Source organism: Neolamprologus brichardi, chromosome 14, assembly GCF_056152115.1.
Source record: "Neolamprologus brichardi isolate AB-2024 chromosome 14, ASM5615211v1, whole genome shotgun sequence".
NCBI classification, from domain to species: Eukaryota; Metazoa; Chordata; class Actinopteri; order Cichliformes; family Cichlidae; genus Neolamprologus; species Neolamprologus brichardi.
Window position 1 is genome coordinate 13,004,259 of NC_142117.1, and position 27,747 is coordinate 13,032,005.

A 27,747-nucleotide genomic window follows, 5' to 3' on the forward strand; every position below is an offset into this window, starting at 1 on the left:
TTGATACATTATCATCTCAATAGCAAGAGAACACATTTCTATCAGTGGAAAAACCCCAATCACACCAAATATTGAGCTTTAATAGAAGTGACTTGCAGTTTATGGCAGGTAACAGCATAAAACGTTTGCATAAAAGACAAATAAACTAAATTTCATACATAACGATGTCTCTATAAATATGACACATGTTAAGACTTTCAAATATCTGCTGCTATGTTCCTACAGGAGCTGATTTATAAAGAGTTCTTCTCTCAAGGAGATCTGGTATGTTTTAGTGTACGCTAACTGCTAAATGACATGTGAAAATAGTAACATGTGGTGAAAGTGTGTTATTGTACGCCTGACTGAGGTCATTAATCATAGCTTAACGTTGCGCGTGTGTGTTTGCAGGAAAAAGCCATGGGTAACAGGCCCAGTGAGATGATGGACAGAGAGAAAGCGTACATACCGGAACTGCAGATCAGCTTCATGGAGCATATCGCCATGCCGATCTACAAGTGCGTACAAAACCTGAAAGCAGCACGGACTCATTATTATTGGACCTGTTTTGGTCCTTTTATAACACAAAGGATTTAGTTTGAAACGTTGCTCTATGTGCTTAAAACAAAACTGTGGATTATGCACAAATTATCCCCTGATTCTGGAGTCTTTTGGCTGATTGTTTTGGCATTCACTCTCATCAGCACTGTTTTTACTGCGGTTGAAACTTTTAAAACTAACTGGTGGACATTTGAGCATCTAAGTAACTCATTTAAAGGAGCAAGAACAGATAAAGGTAGATAAATTCATTATGTCGAAATTAACAGTTTGAAATTAATGTTAATTAAATTCAGTAAATTTAAATAAGCAAGTGCATCACATTTGCAATACATTGATAATCATAGAGAAATACGTCTGAAAAGTGAAGCCAGCCTTATACCTGCCATTCCTTCTAATGGCCTGCAGGGGAGGCGACTCTGCTGTTTCATTTCAAGTTTTGTTGAATACAGCATGATATTTATTTGTAAATTATGGTCGCAGGAGTTCAATTCAGTTGATATATGTATATTTATATAGTGCCAAATCACAACAACCGTTACTTCAAGGCACTTTTCCTCAACATAAAGACACTACAATGTACAGCAGAAACTCCAACAATCAGACGATCCCCATGAGCGAGTACTAAGAACTCCCCTGCAGGCTCAGGGGAGGGGCAGCCATCTCTTTTGTGACCGGTCGGGGTCTTTATAAGAGTGAAATAAACAATGAAGCAGGACTACTTCGTGACTGAAAAGTCACTAAGACAGATAGAATAAAGCATGGATGTAGCTTCTAGGTCAGAAGAGTGTGCCTAGTGGCTTAACCTCCTAGGACCTGGCGTCCACATATGTGGACATCACATTTTGGGTTATTTAGACCAAAATACTAAATTTTGCGCTACAGTGGCCTGATATCCACTTATGAGGACATTATACTGCTACTGTTCTATCGAAATTTGAAACAAATATCCTAATCTGTGGCTTTCGTTTTTCTTAGAAACAAAAATCAGGTTAAAAAAAAATTTTAACCTGATTTTACATTCATCGGGTCCCAATATGCCCAAATATCAAAGACAAATTCAAAATGCATGTCATGGAAGAGTTCGGGTCTTTGGAGGTTAAAGCTGCATTTTATCTGAAGGCCACCAGATGGGTTTCGTTTTGGTTGCAAAACGATTTCCGTGCTAATAGAAGTGTGTTGGAAATCAGCTTTCTATCTTGACCTCTTGAAACACTTTTCTGCTGATTTTATGGGCTTGGTAACTCGTTTTTGTTCTCATTGAATAACAAATGAAGTCTGTTATGTAAATCTTGTTCATGTTACGTTTCAAAGTGGAGGTGGCATGAACCACACACTCGTTAGCTAATGACACAAGTCATCATCAATGAAGATGGCGATGGCAAACGCTCATCTTGAGGTTTCAGAACAGGATTTGAAAAACCAAAGGGTGACGACTTTTATACCACCTGTGGTTGCTACCATTTGAGCACACATGATCCTCAGATTCTCAGTCCGAGGTTATTGAAAAAGCAACCAAACAAACACATAATGCTTAAAGTGGAAGCTTGAAAACAGGACTTCAAAAACCAGTGATTGACATCACTTTGGCCACTAACATTGTCTATATATACAGTTTATTCTCATAATGTGCTGTGACTGCAACCTGTGAAAAATCAAAATGCCAGTTACTGGATGATTAAATACCCGATAGCATGGTTCAAATCATTACATGACGCTAAATAAATAAAATTAAAACAATAATTATATGAATGATTAATCCATTTCATTTAGAGTGGCATTAATTGAACAAACTCTCAGACTGGGACATTGAGGACTCTTCATTAGCAATCGTGTGTAGGCCTAAAATTAACACCACCTGCTGCCTCCTGTCTTCTCAGGCTGCTGTCTGAACTGTTTCCCGGGGCCACCGAGCTGTACGAGAGGGTGGCGGCTAACCGTGAGCAGTGGACCAAAGTGTCCCATAAGTTCACCATCCGTGGGTTGCCTAGCAACAACAGCCTCGACTTCCTGGACCAGGAATACGAGCTGCTGCAGGCCCAGGGCGCTTTCGGGAGTGACGACCACTGCCTCAACGGCTGCCTCGACGACACAGAAGGAGGGAGGGGTCAGTGACGGCAGCAGGCCGCGGACGGTTTTCGTCGAGTTTTCCGTGGTCCCGTAAGAGGCTGAGAATACCTTTTTAGTGACCTAAGAGTCACGGGTCTCTCTCTGCTGTCAACCACTTAGATGCTTAGGAGGCCAGACAGGACGGGACAAAAGTTTCAAACTGAATCAGACGAGCGATCTGAAACGAGTGCTGGAGCCACACGTCTCCGGCTGAAGATGGCAGAAGGTGGTGACTTTGTCTATTTCAGCAGCTATACCGGGATAATAGGTTTTTACCACTAGTCACAAGCTCATTCATACAGTACTGATCCTGATTAAGATTGTAAAAACACACAGCTACACTGACACATATGTACATGCACATACTGTCTCAAGATCAAGGGGGGGGGGAAAGATTCATTGTGACAGCAGAGACTACTTCAACATGTAACAGTGAGATGAAAGTGCTATAGTTTCTGTAAAATGTGTCATAAAAGCTTATATTGATTTAAAGCAGCTGCCATAGCCCTCACCTGATGCTTATGAATGCATGCTGTATGGACACCTCATGTTTTATTCCTTTTATCTGGGTCAGTGTTTATTTTTTTTCCATTAACTAAGAAATGAATGCACTCCATTTCCATCTCCACTCTGTCTCAAAACATTTTAGTTACAGCTTTTCAGGATATGTGTAATAATAAATTCATGACCATAAAGACGCACGGGGAGTTTTTGTTTCTTTTTAGTGATTCACTTCTTGCTTTTTTAGGTGTTTAGGGGACAATTTGACAATCACTTATTAATGACATAGTCACTGATCCCTGACCCTTCACTTAACTAAAAAGACTCCCACTTTATTCTTCTCGCCATCCTCCATCTGTCACATTTCCTCTTCATTTAGGTCATTTTCTTTTCTTTCTTCTTTTTTCTGTTCTTAACTAACTTCCTCATGAACCCACTTTAGGTAAAGAGTAACCAAATCCCTTTAAAAGATCCATCTCATCTGTAAGTGCAAATGTGCCAGAGTAGAGTGTGTCATCGAGTGTGTCATATGGATCTGCCTTATTGCGCATCTTTGCTGCCTTTCTTAGAGCTTTTAATATATAAAAATTGAAATAAAGAGTCTGTTTAGTATGTATGTTGTATATTTGTTATAGAGATAGCGTGAGTATCGACGTGTTTGACTGAATGATCAGCTGAGAAGATGTATATCTGTGAAATACCCGTGTGAAGAACCTCAGATGTCACAATCGTCATTTCACTTCTTTCTCTTTTATCTGCACAGCCACCCTCGGGTGTCCCAGTCAGACATAAAAGCGTTTTGTTCAGTTCTCAGTGCATCCAGATTGTTTTTTTTTTCTTCTTTTTTAAAGGAACTAGAGATGTAGCCATCACAAAATTACTCTTTCTTGGAACCATCCAGCAGTTCACTATTGCTGCACTCCAAAGTAAGCGTCAGAAAGTTATGTTCTCAGCTTGTGCCTCATAGAAAACCTGACTGGAGTTTTATGTTACAGTACGCTATTGCTCAGTTTTACCTTACGATGCTTAAAGTAGGAAATGCTGCAGAGCAGTGTGAGGAAAACCGCTGAATAGTTACAAAGGGAAAGTGGACACCATTGCACGTGGGCTGCACGGGGAGGGGGCGGGGGATGAGCGAATGTGTGGATGGGCACGAGCGTGTACGTGGGTGAGAGAGAGGTAGTTAAGAGCAAGAGAGAAATGTTTGGTGTAGCTCTACAGAGGCGGTGTTCACAGAAACGAGGCTGACACAAACCTCGAGTGATCTACCAGAATTTCTTCCTACTTCTCCCCCCTTTCCTTTTATGCTGCCCCGATAATGTTAATGGAAGAAGATGAAAGCTTCTTTTCATTTTTTTTTCAAATCGCAGGTTACCAATGTAGGATTTCTCTTTGAAAAGTACCTTATGAACCCTCATGGGATCCTTTTGAAGACAATTAGTGAGGAGCCATTAGTGAGGAAGGTTAATCGCCTCTAAAAGTGGTGTGATGTATGTGTGAAACCAAGATTGGGATATGCATCAGCGCTCGCTCGATGGAAGTGCTTGATCTGCCGTGGACGAGATAGTTTTGCTGCAAAGCTTCTAAAGGGCGTACAGACGTGTCTGTATAAGAACCACTCTCTCTTTCTTGAACTCTCTTTTTTTTTGTTTTATTTTTCAGTTATTTCAAAACCAACGTTTCACATGTACTTGTCTTTTTTTTTCCATGTGCAATATAAATTGTCTGCCTCTGTGACAGTGCATAGATTCCTATGTAAATACCTATGCCTCTTGTTAAATTATTGCTTTAGGTCTGAGTTGCCAAAGCCTTTTAAGTGTTAGATCATGATGTTTCCATTTAGAAAAGAAACACAAATCAATGGAGTGTGACAATTTTAATCCTAAAATGCTTCAGTTTTCTATCACGATTGTGTATCTGTCCTTTTTGTTTGTTTGTTTTAGAGAGTCAGGGCTAAATGTGCCAAGCAAACATTTTCTACTTTCTTGGCAAGCTGCAAAGTGAAAAAGAAAAAGAAAACATAAAAACACCACAAGAAAAAAGAAAAAAAAAAACAGACAGAACTTAAAATATTTTTGTTCTCTAATGTTGGAGTGTCGACGAGGGCTGTGTTCATATTTGACTTTTCCCGCTACGTCATGACAGCTTGTCAATGGATTGTGAACGCAATCGATTTCCCATCATCACAGAGCAGCGGGACTCGAACCTGTGACGTAACGTCATCGTAACAATCACCTGTGACATAATTGTTAAAAGTGGCAAAAATATAATTGCTGTAAATATCAAGAGTTTCAAAAGAAAACGTTTCTTGATCGTCTGTCATTATTTACAATGGGACTTTTTTTTTTCCAGTTCTGTAATGTGTTTAAAGTGGTTGCCTTCTGTTCTCCTTTTCTTTCTTTCTTTTTTCTTTTTTCTTTTTTTTGCTAAGCCATTTTTGAACAACCCTAAGCTCAGACTTTAACAGAGGGGATGAAAGAAAATTATATCTTTGTTTGGGATATACGTATAATATATAACCCAGGCAAATCTGAAATGTATAAATGATGCTTATACTGGCCAATAAATCCAGGATATTCATCTGTTAATTATTTGTTTCATTGAGTTCTGAGTGCTGGTGATCTTGTTCTTCGTGTTGAACAAGGACAATTTTCAGAAGTAGACAAATGTGCAACATTTTAAATCCTTTTTTTTTCTTGAAATAAATCTGGTGAAAGGCTTCTCGGTTGTCCTTTCTAAATGTGTGTGCACACCACATGCTGCACTGTGTATTATGTTGTCTGGAACTGTGTATTTGTATCTGGCAACACGGATTTAGTCGTCACAGAGGCATCTTTGCTGTTCCTGTTGACCTGTGCCACATGTACTCATGGTTAAGCATGGCTAGGCTAACATATTTCGGAGGGGTTCCTAGGACAAAAATCTACCCCTAAAGTAGTTAGCATTTCTCCTGTTTTTACATTAGTTTAAATAGAAATTATATAGCTTGTTCATACAGCTATACTTTTATAATGGGAAATTACATTTAAATTATATGTTATCAACCCCTAGTTGAAGATATTCCAGTATAGAGTTGTGGTCAGAAGCTTTCATAGACTCATCATGGGCATAAATGTCATGGTAAATCTGGGTCTTTTTATGATTTATCTTAACTGTTGAATGACTGTACAACAAATATCTTTAATAACTTTAAAAAGAAAATGAAAAATTTGGTGTTGAAGCTTGAATTGACTTTGGATTTTCTCAAAAGTATATATACAGACTCAAACATATACATGTACCCCACTAATATTTGGTTTAATGTTCTTTTGCAAGTTGCGCCTCAACTTTTGCCATCAACAAGTTTCTGGCAAACGTCTGGCTGTATATATGACAACTCTTCAAGCGAGACGGCTCAGTATTTATCTCATCTGTCCATAGAGCTTTTCTGCAGTAGACATTTGGCTCGTCCATGTGAGCAGCTGCAAATTTCACTCAAGTGATTTTGATTTTGTAGCAGGGACTTCTTTCACGGTCAGCACTCTATCAGTCCTTGGTGATGTACAAGCTGCTTTACGGTGGACAGTGATGCTGGTGTTCCAGCAGTTTCCAGTTCATGACAGGCTTAAACCTTGTGGTTTCTGGGTTCCTGACCATCTGAGGGGTTTGGGTCTTCCTGCAGATCTCGGCAAAGTCATGACATATCTGAATAACTTGTACAGATGTGCAAGTGTTTAAATGATGATCTTGGAATCCTCAGTTGTTTAGAAATGATTCAAAGAGACATTCTTACTTTTGTAATTCTCCTTCTTAGATCGTCTCTGAAGTCCTTGGACTTCCCCATTGTTCTGACTATTGGTCAATCCAGTGACTGCTGTAAAATAAATCCTTTATATGCTGGCAAACTGAAACTACTAGTTTTAGCCAATTGTGACCCCTAATGAGAATTTAATAGGCCTCAGCACTGGCAAGTTAAAATCAATTGTAGAATTGCACTACCAGTTATGAAAAGGTTTAAGATGGTGTATGTATATATTTAAGAAAGGATTTATTCTTTTTAAGAAAAATCCAAAATAAATCCAAACTTGTACACCCCAATTCTTGTTTTTTTTTAATTGATTAAAGGTGAATGCTGTGCAATCATTGCACCCTGGAAAAATAGCAGTTCAAATAAATCATTAAAAGCCCAAAATCACATGAAAATTATACCAATGATGAGTGTGTGTAAACTTCTGACCACAACTCTGTATCGATAGTAGAAAGCAAAATTTGATTAAAGGGGACATATTATATTTTTATTAATGGAATTGACATAAGCAGATTGCTTTAAAACAACATTTTTATGATGGGCTTTCCTTATTGAGCCAAATAAAATATTTTTAAAGGAACAATAGGTGTGTGGGGCTGTCTTCCTGGGAGATAGCTGCTCTCTGTGTCATTATACAGGCCATGCACTGAAAAAGCTGTCAGAAAGGCTTGGAGCAGACTGAACCCTGAGCGTTGGGAATTATGAGAATCACCCAATAGTGCATATATGACAGAATAAGGAAAGAACATCATAGGTCACCTTTCATGAATATGAGACAGGCGAGTCTTAGACTTAGAGGTCCAGGAAAGACCCATGCAGCTACTGTAGACTTCAGATCACAGCACAAATGCATCCGTCACATCTTACAAAGCATCACAAACCTAATTAAATAAATAAATAATAACAAAATAATTTTAACAGCAAATTATTGACTTTTGGGAACAGGTAGTTAAGTAGGCCTAAAAGAGGCCTACTTAACTCATGTCTATTAGGCCCTTATGATAGCGCAGTGTCCGTGATATATACTTATATGTATCTTCAATAATACATACTATTTCATAAAGTGATCTATTTTATGTATACAATGTCAGGCAAAACAATTACAGTGGCTGAAAATTATTTATTACTTTATTACTGCGCCTGTACTTCACTTTAGTATCACACTGGTAAAGTAGAGTAAACAAACTACAGTAGTACTGTGTAGCAGTTAAATGCATGCTCTAAAATTAAAAATCAGCAATTTACGAGCTCAAAACAAAGCAAAGTTGAGAAAACGCTCGTACTAATTGAATCATCGCGTGATTTGGAGTGCGTGAGCTCTGCGCAATGAGAACTGCAGGTAGTCCGCCATTGCTGTATGAAGAACTGTCGGATTTGGTGTTTGGCAGTCAACAATAAACTTGTGGTGCCGGGACCCGGAGCTACGAGGTCGGGTGAAAGCTCGTCGGCTGCTCCATAAACCAGTAGTCGGCCCAGTCCTCCCTGGACAACACTTTCATGTGAATACGGAGCCCACGGACGAGGCAACCATGTCCAATCTCAGCAAAGGCGGCACCAAGAAGGACACCAAAATGAGGATACGGGCCTTTCCTGTAAGTGCACGCCGCAGTAGGGGCTTTGCTCGTCCGACGGTCGCGGACTCGATTACCGTGGTCTGCGCTAAGGGCTAAATGCTAATAGGCTAACCAGCTGAGGTGACTTGACTATCCGTAAACAAAGTGTAGCCGTCAGATATCCAGTCTTCCACACTCTTGGTCGGTCTGTTAGATGGAAACTCATTTATAATACCAGCTCGGTGATAAGTTTTATAAATCACTTTTATTTTCCCTGTCGCTTAACTGTCTTACAACTTCCCAGGCATTAGCTAGCCGATATGATCAGCCAAGTAGCCGATGCTAACGTTAGCCATGGGTCTTGACACTTGTTGTTTTGACTGATTTTATTTTTGCTCATCTTCTAAAATGTGTCTATGTGTGTATATATATGTATATATATAAACGCATAATGTCTTTATGACTGAGCACTAAATGTAACGGACGTTTGTGCAGACAGAGGTCTGTACTTTAGCCTCAGCGGCGTTACGGCCGCTTTACATGATGCTAATGAAAACCAAAATGAGCTAACCCAGTTCTTGGTTCTGAATTAATACCTGTGTGGATTTTGTGGACCTGTTTTGGTGTTGGAATCGATTCTTCGCTCACATGGCACTCCCTTTGTCTGCGAGACACTGAATTATCTATTTTCTGAACTGACCTAAATTTTCATAAAGCATTAGCCTGTCTGTAAAGGCTTGATGAGAGCGTAGCAACAGTATCCATGTAGCTGATGGATCTTAGTGACGAAGTTTTACTTCAGTGGCACCTTCATATATGCCTATGGGCCCGCTGATCGTGGCCCAGTCTTGATAGGATAACTGTCAGAGCTGCTGTCAAACCAGCGTCGTGATGTGCATGTGTTTGGGCTTGCCTGCTGAGTAGCAGCACAGGGGTGGCATGTGTTATGTTTTCTGCTTTTGGATAACGTGTCTTTGGCAATTAGGAATCCCACAAAGAGTCTAGAGTAAGTTTAAAGATTTTAATTATAGACTGGATTATAGATTTCTTGTTATCATGATGCTTTACAGCTGGGCTAAACTAGGTCCTTGCTTTACGGTTATTTATCCTATCTGTAGTGCGTAACGTAAAAAAACAAACAAAAGAACCCCTTTCCTCCTGGTTTAAAATAACACCTGAAACCTTAAAAAAAACAAAAATATAAGAGCTGGGGCTGGTAGCTTCAGAAGCACTGAAACCCACGCCCATGTATGCGTAAATATTTAATATTAATTGCTTGGTGTATGCAATGACTAACCCTAATATTAGTGTATAGACACTGACCTGCATTCTTTCACTTTACATTTTCCTCATAGTGCTTATGCAAGTACTTAAAGCAGCCTATGAGATTGTTTTGACAGAGCCAAATTTTCAGAGGACATGGTAGATATTATATATCTCACCTTTACCCTTTGTGATATCTGCTTTCTCACTATACAAATCATTTTGGTGGGTTAATTTGGGTTTAAGTAAGAAAGAGAGAGAGAAAGGTTTTAACCTAATAAAATTGTTCCAACTACCTTATTAGTATACCAGGTTAGGGTTCTAAGGAAACTGAGAGGTGTTTAACCCACAACACAGTGTTCAAAAGAATGAAAACTGCTTAGTCATTAGTGTTCATCGTTGCTACAGGAATGTGATGGTTTCTAAATCAGTTGGAATGGGAGCAGCACGTCCTCGAGCTTTTAATGTACCTCATGTTAGGGTCTTTTATTCTTTTTTTTTTTAATTTAGAGGCATCCTTTTTTACTCTTGCAGTTTTCTTACTAGTCTGAGCAGTTTGCTATAATAAGCAGATTTATCCTATGATTGAAGCTTTTTTTTATAGGCAGTGTACACAGCAGGGAAAAAATGATCATCTTAATATTTGCAGATCTGAGCAAATTTATTAATGAGAAAGAGTTTTCTAGAGGAGTAATAAGCTCTGTTAGTGTCTTATACTCAATAATGAAGTAAAAAAGAAATCAAAGATTGAGGATTGACACTTTGCAAAATGTATTCTGCATCACTACTGAGCCAAAGTATTTTATTTAATGTTTTCGTTTTTTAAATCTCAGTTTCATCTCTGTTTAATTATCTCAAATGCTGTCATTTGTAGTCACCTTATTTTCCCTCCTTTAAACACACTGAGAATAACAGAGCTGGCAGAAAAACATGTGAAAACAGCCACTTTCATGTTAGTAGTTGAAGCACAACCAAGTCACAAACAATTCAAATATAAACATAGCTTGTTGGAATAATAGGCGTGAATAGAGATTGGAAGCATGAGCCAGTTCCACGTGACTACCAGTGCTAATCATCCATCAGACCAGATCCGTATGCCACTAATACAGGTATTATATACATTACACATCTGTGAGTAAGAAAGGACCTGTTCGTGTTCAAGTGACTTAATTTGGTCAGGATAAACACAAGGCTCCGAGCAGACATTTGCAGGCCCTCCAGTTTGCTGTGCAGGGCACCAACAATGAAGGTGGAATCCACGGAAAAGAAAATTTTGGGATGGGGGTGGACATAAACACATCTGTGTGTGTCCACAATAAAGTGTCATTTCAATCTAAGCTTATGAAATCCTAATTGTTGCAGTTGAACATATCAAAACAGTGACGTCAGCCTTGTGGCAGTGACACATGAGTCACATGTCAGTCTTTTTCCTACTCTGTGCGTTGACTCAGAGATAATGAAAGCCATTTTTTTAAATGCACAGAAAATAGATAAGGAGTTATCAAATAATTAATTTGGACATCAGTATCAACAAAATGTTCTTAATATCTATATGTGATTTGAACAGTTGATTCTCTGTTGTTCATTTTGCCATGCTACATGAGGCCTCAGTCACGCAGGCCTAGGGGAGAATGCTCTCTGTCAATGGCAGATTGCCACGGTTGCGAGTAATTTGCATGGGAGGCACCGACTTGTCTGCAAACACTTGGTAACTAAGGCTACGTTCACACTGCAGGCGAAAGCGCATCAAATCCGGCTTTTTTGACCCTATGCGACCCATATCCGATCATGGTATGACAGTGTGAACAGCAGAAATCCGATGTTTTCAAATCCGACCTGGGTCACTTTTGTATATGGTACTGAATCTGATACATACCTGATGTTTTAGAAAGCGACTGCTGTTTGAATGGTCATCTCGCATTAAATTCGTCTTTTACGTCACTGACACAAGACAGACGCCAATTATCAGCGCCGGAGAAGACATCGTGAACGCTTCCTGGCCATCCAGTGTAGATGTTAGTGAAACTGTTGGGAAGACAGCGTTGGAGAAACGTGAACATTTTATTTGTACTGTATAATCTGCAGATTCTGACTTCGTTTGAAGCACCGCTCCTCTCTAAAACAGCAATAAGGATAATTATTAGGCCATATGTAAATAACAAAATAACTTTATAATTTAAAACAAAATTGGGAAACGTAAAGTCCAAAACAAGTCTTTATATTAAGGCCATCAGTCAAACAATACTGTTTGGTCTGGGTCTAAACAGCGCGTTGTGTGTGACGTCTTCTTTTGCGCGTGCGGGCCTCTTTGAGGGTTTACACTAGAGCGCGTTTGCTGTCACATTTTATTTGTAGTGTGAACAAGCAGACAAAAAAATCTGATTTGATCAAAAAATGGGAATTGAGCATTAAGACCTGCAGTGTGAACGTAGCCTCTCTAACCAGCTAGTGGGAGTGAAACTTGGAAAAACTGTGATGCAAATCAGAAATAGAGGACGTCCACTTTAACTAATAGTTATGCCTTTTAAAACACGTTGGTTTCAGCATAAGGCACATTATTTACTTTGAGGATAAACATCTTCTGTTTCTGGATTGAATTGTACTTTTTCAACTTCAGCTACTGTCTAGCAAGTAGTTGGGACCACTGCTTATTGGCCAACAGGCCTACAGTACATCTCAAGATGGTTAAAACATACCCTCTTAGATGAGCTGTGGCTAGACGCAGAACAGGCACTATGCAGTAATATAGAGATTTCGGACCTACAGTTCATTAGCTCAAGCATCAATATCAGCTCCTTTCTGACAGCATGGTGGGAATTTCTAAAAATGTCTTTACTAATTCCATGTAAACATAAATCCATCTGGAATAACCGTGACATCCTAGAAAACAATAATATGATACTTCCAAGGGGTGGCACATTGGTCAGCACTGTTGCCACAGCAAGAAGGTCCTGACTTTAATTCCACCATTAGGCCAGGGTCTTTCTGTGTGGAGTTTCCACGTTCTCCCTGTGTTTGTGTGGGTTCTCTCCGGGTACTCCAGCTTCCTCCCACAGTACAAAGACATGCAGTTAGTGGGTTTAGGTTGGTAATTAAATTAGGTGTGAATGTGAGTGCGGATGGCTCTATTTGTGACAGACTGACTGTACCCTGCCTCTCACCCTAAGGGATCGGATAGGCTCCAGACCCCCCGTGACCCTGACAAGGATAAGCGGAAGAGAATGGATGGATAATACTTCCTAGATTGAGTTGTATGAAATACTTGGAACATATATTCAAAGGAAACTTTATTTCATTTGACAGATTAGTTTTACAGTATTTAACAAGAATACATTTTTAGAATGCAAATTAAATCTATAGATTTCATAAGCAGCAAATTAAATCCAAAGTAAAAAAAGAATTTTAAGCCTAATCAAGTCGAATTACAAACAATTGCAATTCCTTAATTTCAAAACCTCCAAATATACATTACGCTCTCCAAGTAGATATCCCTTTCTATTGTTAAATGGGAGGTCGACCTATCAGTCAGCTTTGATCACAGCGTTTGGTCTCAGATATGTCTAAAATGACTAGAAACCCCAATCTACAATTGCTGGTTCTGTCCACCTGTTCAGAGGTTTTGGTTCCAGATATGTGAAGTCTTATCAAAGGTTCTGAAGTGTAACATTCCAGCCTCCCCTTCAGTTTGCTTGTTGGGTGACCTAGATGATAACATTGTCTTCCCTCTCTTCTCTCTCTTAGAACATCTCAGGTGTGGGCCCCACCCACACACACACACACAGTGGGCCCCCTGGCTCTGTTGGGCCCTTACTGGGGGGTAGGGTGCTGTTGGGTCTCGGGTCTCTGGCCACGGAGCTCAGTCTGCTCTGGTTTAGCAGACAGAGCCTCCGGGCTTGTCACTGCAACCCCCTGGGGTCTCTGTACTGTGTCTGCTGTGTGACTGTCATTGTTATTTATGTATATGTTGGTTGTTGCTGTGGTTTCTCTGCTGTTTTTCCCCCCTCAACAGGTGTTGATTTAGCTCTCTCCCTTTCTCTCTCTGTCCCTCTTCTTCTCTCCCTCTCTTTCTGTCAACTTTCTCCCCGACTTCACTTTTTCCTTTTTCTTTTCTGTCACCTGGTCTTGTCCATTATGGTTGTGATAATCCAAAATCAAAAAACCCTAATAAAGGTCTAATTAAATATGAGTATCAAGTGGACAATTACAACAAATGCTGCAATGCTTCACTTGTGAAATTAAATCTGTTTGTCATTTTTTGGCCTTCAGACAACAATTCTGATTGCTACACTGCCAAACAGGACGGGGGAAAAAAAGAAAAAAGTTGGCCAGTGTTTGCAGACAAGTTGCCATATTACATGCAAACTATGAGCAAAGTGGCAACCTGCTGGGAAGCAAAGCATTCACAAGGGTTTTTTGGGTAAAGACGCTATACCTCTTTGCAGTCAGTTTCTCCTAGCAACAGCTGGCAACCTCCAACAACCATTCACAGCCAATTGGGTAATATTCATTTTTCCCTGGCAACCAGTGGTTACCAGACAGTCACCAACCACTTTCTAGGCCTGTGTGAATGGAGTCTTAGCTCCCTTACTAGCAAAATGTACTGATCTTCTAGAACATGATGTGGTATGCACATGTTCTCATGCACAGATTCTTCATGTTGACACAACTAATCACTGGTTATAGTCCTGTTGAAACCCATTACTTGTTACTTCTTGCAGATGACGATGGACGAGAAGTACGTCAACAACATATGGGACCTTCTGAAGAATGCCATCCAGGAAATTCAGAGGAAGAACAACAGCGGCCTGAGTTTTGAGGAACTTTATAGGAACGCCTACACAATGGTGCTTCATAAACATGGAGAGAAGCTGTACACCGGCCTGCGTGAAGTTGTTACCGAACACCTTATCAACAAAGTAAGGCCATCAGAGATCACAGCCTAAAACAGTTGCTGGAAGTCAAGTGATGACAGATTGACTAAAATATTTAGAGTTCATTTGAGCTGTCTGTCATTCCTGTGTGTAATACATGCAGCACATGTATGGTGGGCTAGTATGTATTACACAATGCTGTGCTGGTATTTAAAGTAGACTGGATTTGATCTACATAAAGAAAGATTGAAGCTGTAGTTGCTCTTTGGCGACGGTTTGTTCCACAAAAGAATAACCTAACCTGGCCTGTGAATAGTTTCCTGTTCCGTTTTTCAAATGCTTGAAAGTCTGATTGGTGCTAAACAGAAACTGTCATAGGATTCATATTATGATTTCTTTTTTTCTTTTTTCCCTTGCTTGGCTTGCATGCCATACTGAACAACAAAGGCAAAACCAGAAAATATGAGCCGGTTGCATTCATGAGCAGCCTTGTAAAGGCACATAAGCAGAAAGATGGAGAATATAAATCCACAGGCTGTTACTTAAGTCTTGTGGTAGATTTGTAAAACCCCTTACTCATGCCCCCCCCCCCCCCCCTTTTTTTTTTCTTTTTTTTTTCTTTTTTAGCAGATGCCTCATTCCTGTGGCTGGAAGGCAAGGAAGAGCCCAGGTTTGAGGATGGGGGGCTTCAGTGGTGTTTTATTCTGGGGTTTCAGCTGTGAGAGAAGGCACATCTGTCTGAAAGCCCTTCATAAAACAGGCGTTGTCCTGTGCGTTATAGAAGAGCTTTAGGATGCTTTTGATGATGGAGTCATTTTCTCAAATCGGACATGTAATTGGTTTGTTTTACCACTGAAAATAAAATGTTAGTGAAGTAGATTATCCTAAGCAGCTTGTTTTTAAAAACAAAAGTGGGAGAAAAGAGGGCTATCTGAGATTTATTCCTTCTTAAAACTCCTTCTAATAAGTTAGAGAAAGCATAATTGTTCCTAAGCTGTCGCTTGTATTTTTGTAGCATGTATAATTAGTGGCAAATTATGCCTGTCCATGAGATCTGTCGCAAATGCTTCTTTGCAGCTTACAGTGAGCAGACACACAATGAGCAATATTTCAGCACAATGTTATTGAATAACAGCCAGATGGTTTTACAGCTTAATTAAATGCACATTCTCAGCTTGGCAGGCTTAGTAAATGAGCAGTCAGGAAATGTCAACAAGTAATGGATCAAAGACGAGTTCTCTGACAGCTGAGTGTGTTTTTATTGTCTTATAATGGTAAAGGCATCGCTTTGAAAGAAACAGTTGTAATGGTACGAACGCAGCATCGTCTCAACTCAGCTTAAGTTTGGAAGACAGTCGAGCGGTTCAGTCAGAAGTGCCTTTGTTTAGTTTTTTTGCGGGGAGGGGGGGGGTTATATATTGTTTTGGGCCTAATAGTTAATGTTATTATGAATTATTGAGAGAAGGATTTGGAGATGTGTATTTTTTCAGCAGTGATTCATCGTTGTCTAGACAAGGGATGAAAATAAGCTTTAAGTCCAATTGAGCATGTCTATTCGGTCTCAGATGTTTATTTTCTACAATCACTCCTGGCTTTTAAGGTCATTTTTGTGGTTTATCTATTTATTTCAAATGTTAACCTGTTAAGATCTGAAGTTTAGATGAGACCATATGCAGTCTTCTGGCTCTTTAATGTAGGCCAGAAATTGATAACTTAAGGTATACTTTAATTACAGCTGGTGTTTAAGAAAGTTAAAGTTAAATAAAGCATTTATAAACACACACACACACTTTGATTTGTAATATATGTAATATTTGATATGATGGGAAAGCAGCATTACAAAGTGGCAAAACAGATGAATATAATATGGGGTACATTGTTTGTTTGTTTTTGTTGTTGATTTTTTTAAGCAAGCCATGACTTTGCATAGTGCACGTTTAGATTTATGGTTTTGCTTCTGACTTTTGATCTGGATGTGCAAAAGAAGAAGTCGGTGCATTTATAAAGCTTGGTCGCCTGTAACATTGGGAGCAGAGGCCGTAATATATTACCTCTGCCCCGAAGTAGAAGGAAGGAGAGGTCAGTGTGCCCTTAAGAATCTTACTCCACTGAGACATTTAGTTTACTTTGCTGAGTCACACTGCAGTGTGACTGTTATCAAGCTGTTGTGTGCCTGACTAGTAAAGAAGGCCCGCATTAAAATGCTGCACGAGCAACAAAATACAAATACAGGTGTCTGCTTGAGTTCTAAGGCTGTGTTTCTGTCTCGTCCAAAGGTACGGGAAGATGTTCTCAATTCATTAAACAATAACTTCCTCCAGACCCTAAATCAGGCCTGGAATGACCACCAGACAGCTATGGTGATGATTAGAGACATCCTGATGTATATGGTGAGTATACAGTCATGCAGTAAGACATATGAGCGTTAGATATAAATATTTTACACATAACAGCTGTATTTTATATGCTTAAATATACATTTAAGCTCAGCTGCTGTTAATTCCAGTTCATTCTAATGTTGTTTGGGACATTTTGTGTGTCTGTGTCACAGGATCGGGTGTACGTACAGCAGAATAGCGTGGAGAACGTCTACAACCTGGGCCTTATCATATTTAGGGATCAAGTGGTTCGCTACGGTTGCATCAGAGACCACCTCCGACAAACCCTGCTAGACATGATTGCCCGGGAGAGGAAGGGAGAGGTGGTGGACAGGTAGCCAAAAGTCACAAATGGCATTATCTAATAAATTATCTTTAGTTTTCAAATAAAATGAAGTTTGTGTTCTTGATCTTTAAATGGAAAAGTCATCATTTCTCACCAGGGGTGGACATGGCAGATGCCTTTGGTATTAGAAATATAAGATCTGTCAAATACATCTGCTGCATTTGCACCCAGTGGGCAAAAGCCTCAGAGCCTCTGGCATTTTAAAAACATTGACTATTCTGAATTTCATGCACTGTGGACTGTAACTGTTTTTCAATGGATGAATAGTAAAAAGTTAGTTGGCAGTTATACTGAGTGTGAAATGAGCTTCCACAAAAGTTTTTTTTTTATGTTTTGTTTTGCATTACTTACCATTTTGTTTGCTTCTCCTTCTCTAGGGGAGCCATTAGAAATGCCTGCCAAATGTTAATGATTCTCGGCCTTGAAGGGAGATCTGTGTATGAAGAAGACTTTGAAGCACCGTTTTTAGAAATGTCTGCAGAATTTTTCCAGGTTTGGGAGAAAATCCATTTTCCTTGTTTATGTGTTTATTTATTTATTTTAATTTGGGTCTATATTTCTTTGTGGCTTCCCTTAAAGGAACTAAAACCTCTTGTATAAACTGTTTCTTGTTTTCACTCAGATGGAAAGCCAAAAGTTTCTCGCAGAAAACAGTGCCAGTGTGTACATAAAGAAAGTTGAAGCCAGGATTAATGAGGAGATCGAGCGGGTAATGCACTGCCTGGATAAATCCACAGAGGAGCCCATCGTCAAGGTGGTGGAACGTGAGCTCATCTCCAAACACATGAAGACCATCGTAGAAATGGAAAACTCAGGCCTGGTCCACATGCTTAAGAACGGCAAAACAGATGGTAAGCCCTCAGTCACAGCCTGCTGCTCCACTTCACCTTTTTAGCGTTTATATTTTTAGTGATTTATTGTTTAAATTGACATCCACGTGAGTTACAGTGAAATAGAAAATCCCCAACACTCTTTAATAAACCGTGAAGCTGTCACTTCCAGGAAATACTTTACTGGCTCAGTAATACAGTCATATCGTGTTCCCATTGGTTCATGCCACAAATAGTAATATGTGAGGAATTCAATGATGATTTGATTTCAGTCAAACTGGAACTGTAGTGCCTGGAGAGTATATTTCTCCTCCTTTTCTGCAGATCTCAGATGCTCAGTCCCTTTTCAGTTGGCAGAAGTGGATTTTTGATGTGTGCTCATGTGTGTATTCATGCTTACCTCTCTACAGATTTGGCATGCATGTACAAGCTGTTCAGCAGGGTTCCCAATGGGCTGAAGACCATGTGTGAGTGTATGAGCTCATACCTGCGGGAGCAGGGCAAGGCCCTGGTGTCAGAGGAAGGAGAAGGGAAAAACCCTGTGGACTATATTCAGGTACGGCACTGGGTTATCAATCGACATAATGTTGCTGAAGATGGACTGTTCTGATGATACTGAGAATGTGCTACCTTGTAAGAGATCACAGATGGATTTCCTCTGGCTCAGTACATTTCAGCATGCCATTGCGTGATGAGCCTTGACCAATGCACTTTAATTACTTCCCAGCAGAGAATAACTGCTCTCGCTCCCATGTTTGTTACCACAAACCATGATGGTCTTTACCCTCATCCACACTGAGTCTTTGCACTGTACTTAACATGTGAGGTCCTTCCGGCAACTAGAAAGACATCAGTGCTTTTGAAAATCTTATAGCCTTTAAATCCTTTTGAAGTTCTTGGTTAAAATAATGACTCACTTCTTACTCTTACTAGAAAACAGCGGCCTCTTCTTTTACCACATCAGCTCTTACTTGCAGATTCACCTTTTCTGATGAGACCACCTTTCCTTTGCTGTAGCTACTGTTTGTTAAGCTCCTTCTAATGCACGCCGCTGCTGCATTTCCTGTCTTCCTGCAGGGTTTGCTGGACCTGAAGTCCCGTTTTGACCGCTTCCTCCAGGAGTCTTTCAACAATGACCGCCTCTTTAAACAAACTATTGCTGGTGATTTTGAGTACTTCCTTAACCTGAACTCCCGCTCGCCTGAATACCTCTCACTCTTCATCGATGACAAACTGAAGAAGGGTGTTAAAGGGGTGAGCCCACTAATCATGCATTCATGCTCTTATTTTTAGAACGTATGACAAATGTTACTGACCTGCTTCTTTCAAATTTATAACCTCACTTCAAAAAATGCCAAAAAGAAAAAAAACCCACACAATGTTTTCATGTAAAAAGTTGTGTTTCTGCTTTCTTTTGTGTTTTCAAAAGTGCTGGGGAAAATAAATCATAAAGTCTGTTTTTGATTAATGGGTATAATCTGACCCTGTTATTTTTATCCAGCTGACAGAGCAAGAAGTGGAGTCTATACTGGACAAGGCCATGGTGCTCTTCCGCTTCATGCAGGAGAAGGATGTGTTTGAGAGGTACTACAAGCAGCACCTGGCTCGCAGGCTGCTCACTAACAAGAGCGTCTCTGACGACTCGGAAAAGAACATGATCTCAAAACTTAAGGTGAGCAGGCATGTGGCATGATATAACTAAAATGAAAGATCCCTGGGTGCTTGGAGACTGGCCACAGTGCTCAGATGTGTTATGCACACTTCTTTACATTATTTTTTTCTCCGTGTTTTTGCATTTCAGTGGATGTTTAGGTAAAAGGAAACATACAGTTTTCAGACTGTATCCACTTTATCCACTGTGTTTGATCATTATATAAATGTTTCTTTACTTTATGGGCGATCGTGGCTCAAGAGTTGGGAGTTTGCCTTGTAACCGGAAGGTTGCCGGTTCGGGCCCCGGCTTGGACAGTCTCGGTTGTTGTGTCCTTGGGCAAGACACTTCACCCGTTGCCTACTGGTGGTGGTCAGAGGGCCCGGTGGCGCCAGTGTCCGGCAGCCTCGCCTCTGTCAGTGCGCCCCAGGGTGGCTGTGGCTACAATGTAGCTTGCCATCACCAGTGTGTGAATGGGTGGATGACTGGATATGTAAAGCGCTTTGGGGTCCTTAGGGACTAGTAAAGCGCTATATAAATACAGGCCATTTACCATTTAGACAGTTCCCTTCAAAATCAAATATACTCACTTTTTCTGTGCTCTGTAGTGCTTTTTATCCATTTTTCCAGTAAGACTTGTTTGGTTTTGGAGATATAAGCTGTAGAAATGTCTGCTTTCTCCTGAATATAATAGAACCAGATGTCCTTCGCTTTCTTTTGCTCAAAGCGGCCATAGAAAAAAAAAAACATTTGGAAAAACTCAGCAGAAATGACTCTTTGCAGAAATCATGACCCAGTTACTCAAAGATATCCACAAACCTTGATGTGAGCAGTTTTATGTTGGAATTGTATTTTTATTTATTTTTTTCTACCAAACTGCACCCGCCGCTTTATCCCTGCAGATGGAAGCGTCTCCAATTATGACAAGACTTATGACAAATACAGAATTATGACAAATACATGGTACATTGGTTTTTGGGGGGTTCACTGAGCATGACGAGGATAGGAGGAAGCAGATATCGCTATAGCTAATATCTCTAAATCTGGCTCTGCAGCCCAGAATTATGTTCTTACACTTGATTTCAGGTTGAGCTGTCCCCTTTTCTTTTTAATAGCTTACCAATTATAAATCTAATCCTTCTTCATGTCTTTATTGCACAGACCGAGTGCGGCTGTCAGTTCACCTCTAAACTGGAGGGCATGTTCCGAGATATGAGCATCTCCAACACCACCATGGATGAGTTTAGACAACATTTACAGACGACTGGGGTGAGGAAAATCTACTTTTTGTCACAATAAAGAGCTTAATTAGTAAATGTAATCAGGACATTGTTGCTTGATTGACTGAGCTTTGTTGCACTGCTCAGTTACATATTAACAATTAGGCACCTAATTATCCATATCCTGGAAAATCATAGTGCATAAGCTTCTGGCTTGTGCTGTGCTTTCAGATTGCTGGGGTTACTTTAGCTCCATTTGGTGAACAGTGTAACCAATCAGAGTTCATATTTATGCACATTGCTTTTAAATTCATGGTCCAAGTAGTGTTGTCTGATATTTGTCATGTCTGGATCTTGTGTGCGCACAGTAACTGTAACAGTCACTTCAAGGTGCTTCATATTGTAAGGTAAAGACCCTACAATAATTTTCTCCCCATGAGCAAGCAATGGCGACAGTGGGAAGTAAAAACTTCCTTTTAACAGGTAGAAATCTCCAGGAGAACCAGGAAAGTCCTGTGACCAGTTGGCGTTGAGGAGTGGGAGACAAGGCAAAAGACACACTGTGGAATAGAGCCAGAGATGAATAATAACTAATGATTAAATGCAGAGTATAAACACAGAGAGAGAGATGAAGAAACACTGACACAAACCCCGGCAGCTTAGGCCTATTACAATTTAACTAAGGGAGGATTCAGTGTCACCTGATCCAGCCTCATCTATAAGCTTTATCAAAAACAAAAGCTTTAAGTCAGGTCTTAAAAGTAGCGAGGATGTCTTTCTCCCAAATCTAAATGCTACCAATATTACCACATAGTATCACTATGGCATCACTGTAGGTGATCGTATGTGTTGTTTTTTGTTTTTCCTAACTCAAGGTGTCACTCGGAGGGGTCGATCTCACTGTTAGAGTCCTGACCACGGGATACTGGCCAACGCAATCAGCAACACCCAAGTGCAATATTCCACCTTCACCTCGACATGCATTTGAAGTCTTCAGAAGGTTTGTTAGTTGTTCACTTCACTCACAAATTTAGTAGTTTATTGATTACATGTGAGTGCATAACAGCACTTAGCTTTTCAGTCTGGTGATTTTCTAAAAGGTTTCTCCGTGTGATCCACAAGGAACAATAAATCCATTATATGGGTTGTTACCAGTAGAAGTAGTACATGGAGATTACTTTTTCTTTTAGTCCCTTTCATGAAAATATTACCGTGTATGTTTTGCTAGACACAGCATTTCAAACTAAATATCTACTGTGTCCTGCTGCAGAAAGCAAAGTTGCATTGATCATTTGTTGTAGGTTAATCTAGTATGACTCTCCTCTGCATGCAGGTTTTACCTTGGGAAGCACAGTGGGAGACAGCTCACCCTGCAGCACCATATGGGCTCTGCAGATCTAAATGCTACCTTCTACGGGCCAATTAAAAAGGTACGCTCCACTTGGAAAGGGGAGTCTCAGTACATTTCAGCAACCTTTATTTCATTTTAGAATAACAAGTGGACCTGGCTTTACGTTCATTACTTATTGTGAATTTTCTGTTTTATAAATTAGCTTAGTGTTTTAAATATAAGCAAATGACAGACTAACAAATGCGAATAAATGTAACAATTTTAAGTAATGGAAAGTAAAAATGAAATCTGCTGTTTTGTGGACATCTTGTCAAAATGGATTCTGACTAATGTTTTTATGTTGCCTTATCCCAACATTTGAACAGGAGGATGGGTCAGAGGTCGGAGTAGGTGGTGCCCAGGTGACAGGCTCCAATACTAGAAAGCACATACTCCAAGTGTCCACCTTCCAGATGACCATTCTCATGCTTTTCAACAACAGAGAGAAGTCCACCTTTGAGGTGCACAACTTAATTCCTTAGTACCCGACATAGTAGGATATTTTGGTCCCCATATGTGTTCATGTGTAGTGGACAAGCAGGAAAAGGTCATTTCAGTCTGTGGCCTCTGTGCTGTGTTGACACCAAGCCTGACCTCTTCACTATGTAGGAAATCCAGCAGGAGACGGACATCCCAGAGAGGGAGCTGGTGCGAGCACTGCAGTCTCTGGCCTGTGGGAAGCCAACACAGAGAGTTCTCACCAAGGAGCCAAAGTCCAAGGAGATCGAAAATGGCCATGTGTTTACAGTTAACGACCAGTTTACCTCCAAACTGCACCGTGTCAAAATCCAGACAGGTATGAAAAAAAAATTGTGAAGTTAAGCACTTTTCTTGAGGCTCACAGCTTTAGTTTGATTTTTTCTAGGTGTTATTTTGTGAATGTAAACTGTGAGTATAGATTTTTACTGTGTCAAGCTTAAAAAAATGAACTTTTATTTTCTTAAAGCTTAGTAATAGGCAGTAAATTTGTTACAGATACAGCTTATCTTGCTTTTTCAAGACTTTTCCTCCTTAATCTTGTATCTTCATATCACTAGAACAAAACTTAGTTAATTAATAAATATTTAGTCAGATAAAGAAGTTCAAAGTCTAGTAGCACGTAAAGAGCAGGAAACATGCGTGGATTACAGTATTTTAATGTCGTCTTTTAGGTGATTTTGTGAACAGGTAAATATAAACTTAATGGCACCTTCATTAGATACACCTGTTCGGCTGTGCATCAAAGCAATTGTATAATGAGCCAATCACATGGCAGTAACTCAATACCATTTAGGCAGACATGCCTAAACTCTCTGAATATTTTCTGAAAATCACTTATTGATGTCAGAGGGGAATGTGCAGACTGCTTCAAGCTGATAGGAAGGCAACAGTAACTCAAATAGCCACTCACTACATGTATGCTGAAAAGCATCCGTGAACGCGCGCACGTCGACCTTAAAGCAGATGTGCTGCAGTAGCAGAAGACCACACCACGTAAACTCCCGTCAACTAAGAACAGGAAACTGACGCTACAGTTCAAAAGAAGACCGAAAGACAAAAACGCCACAAGTCTAACACCACAGTCTGTCTCAGTACTGTTAATGATTTTGTCTATTACCTCTTTACGCTTTGAAAGCCTGCTAGTAGTAATCCTTGAAGCTCTCTTCTGAACTGAGCGATGTCTGTCATATTTCAGGCCTGTTTCCTGAGCAAAATGGGTGTGCAACAGAAGGTAGTAGGGCTGCTCAATTAATCGAATTTTAATCACGATTACGATCTGGGCTTTCAACGATCATTAAAAATGACTGAGCCGATTATTAGCCCCTCCCTCGTGCTTTACTCTCGCGCTGCTCTGTGTGGCAAATCTAGCGCACCTCTCTGCATTTCGAACACGTGTCACAACAATTAAGAGCAGCAGTACCAAAAAAAAGAAAATTTATTCATAACACATGTGAAAAGACCAAGGAAAACAGAGTAAACGATAAAAACGATAACAAAATAACGCTGAAAACCGATAAAAACCCTAAAAACTATACATTTCACACCTGAGCCTCAACTCTTGCGGCCCGGTACCAAACGACTCACGGACCAGTGAGGCCCGGGGGTTGGGGACCGCTGATTAAGAGGACCCGAGGGAAGCTCGGAAAGCTAAGCAGAAGTTATTTGGAGAGGAGAGTGACTGTTGTTGGTTGAAAAGAGAGGTAAAAAAAAAACCTTCAGTGCTGTGGAAACATTATGGGTTCCCGGAGTCAGACGTGGATCAAGTAGACATAGTGTATAAACTTTGCTACAGTATCGTAGCTGCACCACAGAGCAACACTGCAAAGTTCACTAAACATAGATGTTTACATTTTTCATTTATTTTTTATATTGCAAACATTTGCACTGTTATCAGTATTTGCACACTATTTTATATTATTTTTTGACAATCTGGAAAAACCCAGAAACTGTTCTGATGGTCATCAAACCACATCTTTATTGATTATATACTAAGGTGTCAGAACTCCTCATTAAGGGTAGAGGGGAGGTGGTCACATGTCGCCTTTATGAGGGAAAGAGTTACAGGTGCTCACAAGGCAAAGGGGGGTTCCAACTCAGTACTAGCAAGGCATACCTAATAAAGTGACTATTGAATGTACATAAGAAAATGACACGTTTCATCATGATCTCTTGCATTTATTGTCTGTCTGCCGTGTTTTTTGTGCACTACCCAGTGGCTGCTAAACAGGGGGAGTCGGATCCAGAGAGGAAAGAGACGCGGCAGAAAGTGGACGACGACAGGAAGCATGAGATCGAAGCTGCCATCGTTCGCATCATGAAGTCTAGAAAGAAGATGCAGCACAATGTCCTGGTAGCAGAGGTCAGTCGGCAGAAGCTGTAGCTAAACCCCACTTGTAAAGAGCACAAAAATAAAACTATAGTTGTAATAATGTTCTGTGGTGGACAGCACCAGTCAGTGAGTCCCCTAGTGGCACATTATATGATGTACAAGAGGTTAGAGCCTCTAGTGCGCTCTAGTGGTTTACTTCTTTCACATAAAAAGCTGATATAAAAGTCTTGCATAGCAAAGTTAATAATAAATTGGTAAATAAAAAGGCCACGAAAGAAGAAGCCGTGAATTAAACAGTCGTGTTTTCATGTGTCTCCACAGGTCACACAGCAGTTGCGGGCACGATTCCTTCCTAGTCCTGTAGTCATCAAGAAACGCATTGAAGGACTCATTGAGAGGGAATATTTGGCAAGAACACCGGAGGACCGCAAAGTGTACACTTATGTAGCATAAAACAAATTAATTCAATGAAAGCTAGCGTCGAGTTGAAAGAAGCTGAGGGCCTTTGTTTTTTTTCTTTTTCTTTTTTTTTTGGTGGACTGCTATGTGTTTGAACAAACTTGGAAATGCTTTCATTGTTGATTCTGGGAAACACTGGGAAGGTTAACATTTCTTCCATAAAAATGTGTTTAAAAAAAGAAAAGAGTTAAAAAAAAAAAAAAAAAAAATCATGCGAAGGATGGTGAAGTTTTCTAGCATTATTAGATTTCTTCAGCTGAGAGAACTGAAATGAGGGAGTCTAGTTTTGTATAAAATCCATGTTTCTTGTGGCCTTTGGAGAGAACTTAGTGGGCCTGTTTGCGGGCTAACGACGCGCCGCCACCCAACGAGCGCATCAGAGGCCACACGGAGAACGAGAAAACATTTGAACTCACTCCCCTGTTTTTAAATGTTGATGTCAATGTGTTCTGTTTGTGTTTTGTGGCACAATAATGGCTGTACAGGTTGACAGATAGGCCTTTTTCCTCTCAAGAGGATTTTTAGATTTAAAGAAGAGGACAGAGTGTTAACTGGTACAGACCTGGTTTACAAACAGCAGTGAAATACATTTTGAGTACTTGAGAAAACATGAAGAGTGCTTAATTTATGTTGCAAATAGGTCTGGGGTGCTTTTTTTTTTTTTTTTTTTAGGGAGGGTGGGGGGGTTGTTTTAATGTCTACTATCAAACATGTCCACCTCACAGCTGAACTATTTAATGCCATTCTCATTTGGCCAGGTCTGTACTAGTGGTTATAGAGATCAAGGGCTGTTGCTTCACAGCATGCTTTTATCTATTGGATCAATCAGGGGAATATAAGACACACATGAAACTCCATAAAAGGTGTTTGGACTCTCATGACACATTTTTCACGTAAGGCCTGCTGTATGATAGGCCACCCACCCCCCTAAAAAAAAGATTTCTCTCTGAATGGAAGGTTCCTGGTGGTGCAGGTGTGCAAAGAGGATATTATTTTTCGTTCTCGACTGCATTTTGATCAGCTGGAACCAGTTTAGCACCATGTTCTAATGTGTACAAATTGTAAAATAAATATTGTACTCACTGCAAAGGTGGATTGTACAGGGCCTTGTTTTCATCATATTAAATGTAGAATTTAAAAAAAATGAAAGGGATGCTTTTTTTTTCTGCATCTTTGCATGACCAACCAAGGCCTTGGCAAGCCTCAGGAATGCATCTGTAAGGCTTAATTTCAGTGGTAAGCCACAGTCAGATTCTGTGTTCACAACAAGAATTTGGCAGGCTTCACGAGGATGTTGTTTATTACAGTATTTTCCAATTCACGTGTTTCTGTTTATCTTTACTTTTTGGTAAGAAAATACTCAGCTGAAGCTGCCATTGGCCACTTTGCTATGCTACACCCTGCTTGCCAGCTTGGATAATTTTCTGTCAAAACACTTTCTTTCAAAACTACCTTGATTCTTCATGCCACAGATTCAACAAGGTGGTGGAAACATTCCTCTGAGATTTTGGTCCATATCTCCTATGAATCCCACATCCCAAAGGTGCTCTCTATTGGATTGAGGCTGGCAACTGTGGAGGCAATTTGAGTACAGTAAACTTATCATGTTGAAGAAATCATTTGTGATACGCTTTATCCGAGAAGATGGGTGCACTGTGGTCACAAAGGTGGTGGTCAGCAACAATACTCGGGTAGGCTGTTTAAACAATGTTCAGTTGGTACTAAGGGGCCCAAAGTGTGCCAAGAAAATATCCACTACACTATTACACCAGCCTGAAGCGTTGATACAAGGCAGAATGGATCCATGCTTTTAATGTTTGCACCAAATTCTGACCCTACCATCCAAATGTTGAGGCAGAAATGGAGGCTCCTCTGACCAACAGCTCTAGATCTCAGTGTGGTCTTCTGCTGCTGTAGCCCATCTGCTTTGAGGTGTTCGAGTGCTCAGAGTAGAAAAGTGGTATATAAAAACCAGTCCATTTACATTTACCTTACTGTTCCCTTCCAAACAGCTCGAAGCAGTTTGGCCGTTTTCCTCTGACA

At 40.1% G+C, this 27,747-nt stretch overlaps 2 protein-coding genes across 4 annotated transcripts in view; both read left to right on the top strand.

Annotated features, from left to right (window-relative positions):
- pde2a (phosphodiesterase 2A) overlaps positions 1 to 5,867 on the top strand; it is a 169,045-nt gene extending 163,178 nt beyond the window's left edge. For all 3 annotated transcript variants that reach the window (XM_006799937.3, XM_006799938.3, XM_035911624.2), the window contains 3 exons: positions 226 to 264; positions 391 to 497; positions 2,418 to 5,867. In XM_006799937.3, the coding sequence (XP_006800000.2) occupies positions 226 to 264; positions 391 to 497; positions 2,418 to 2,652 (381 nt within the window). In that variant the 3' untranslated portion in view covers positions 2,653 to 5,867. The remainder of the gene's footprint in view (positions 1 to 225; positions 265 to 390; positions 498 to 2,417) is intronic.
- A 2,391-nt stretch (positions 5,868 to 8,258) lies between these two features.
- On the top strand, positions 8,259 to 26,853 carry cul3b (cullin 3b). The gene is made up of 16 exons (XM_087850848.1): positions 8,259 to 8,526; positions 14,469 to 14,666; positions 16,898 to 17,011; positions 17,173 to 17,333; positions 17,723 to 17,837; positions 17,968 to 18,196; positions 18,586 to 18,731; positions 19,253 to 19,429; positions 19,677 to 19,847; positions 20,988 to 21,095; positions 21,922 to 22,046; positions 22,380 to 22,476; positions 22,763 to 22,897; positions 23,046 to 23,232; positions 25,130 to 25,275; positions 25,567 to 26,853. The coding sequence occupies exons 1-16, from the start codon at positions 8,464 to 8,466 to the stop codon at positions 25,696 to 25,698; spliced, it is 2,304 nt and encodes a 767-aa protein (XP_087706974.1). The 5' UTR covers positions 8,259 to 8,463; the 3' UTR covers positions 25,699 to 26,853.
- The last annotated feature ends 894 nt before the right edge of the window (positions 26,854 to 27,747 follow it).

Coding starts and splice junctions, on each gene's coding strand:
- cul3b (XM_087850848.1), top strand. CDS start 8,464: ATGTCCAATCTCAGCAAAGGCGGCACCAAGAAGGACACCAAAATGAGG. Junction 19,430..19,676: donor TGAAGAAGGGTGTTAAAGGG/GTGAGCCCACTA, acceptor ATTTTTATCCAG/CTGACAGAGCAAGAAGTGGA. Junction 22,047..22,379: donor GCATTTGAAGTCTTCAGAAG/GTTTGTTAGTTG, acceptor CTCTGCATGCAG/GTTTTACCTTGGGAAGCACA.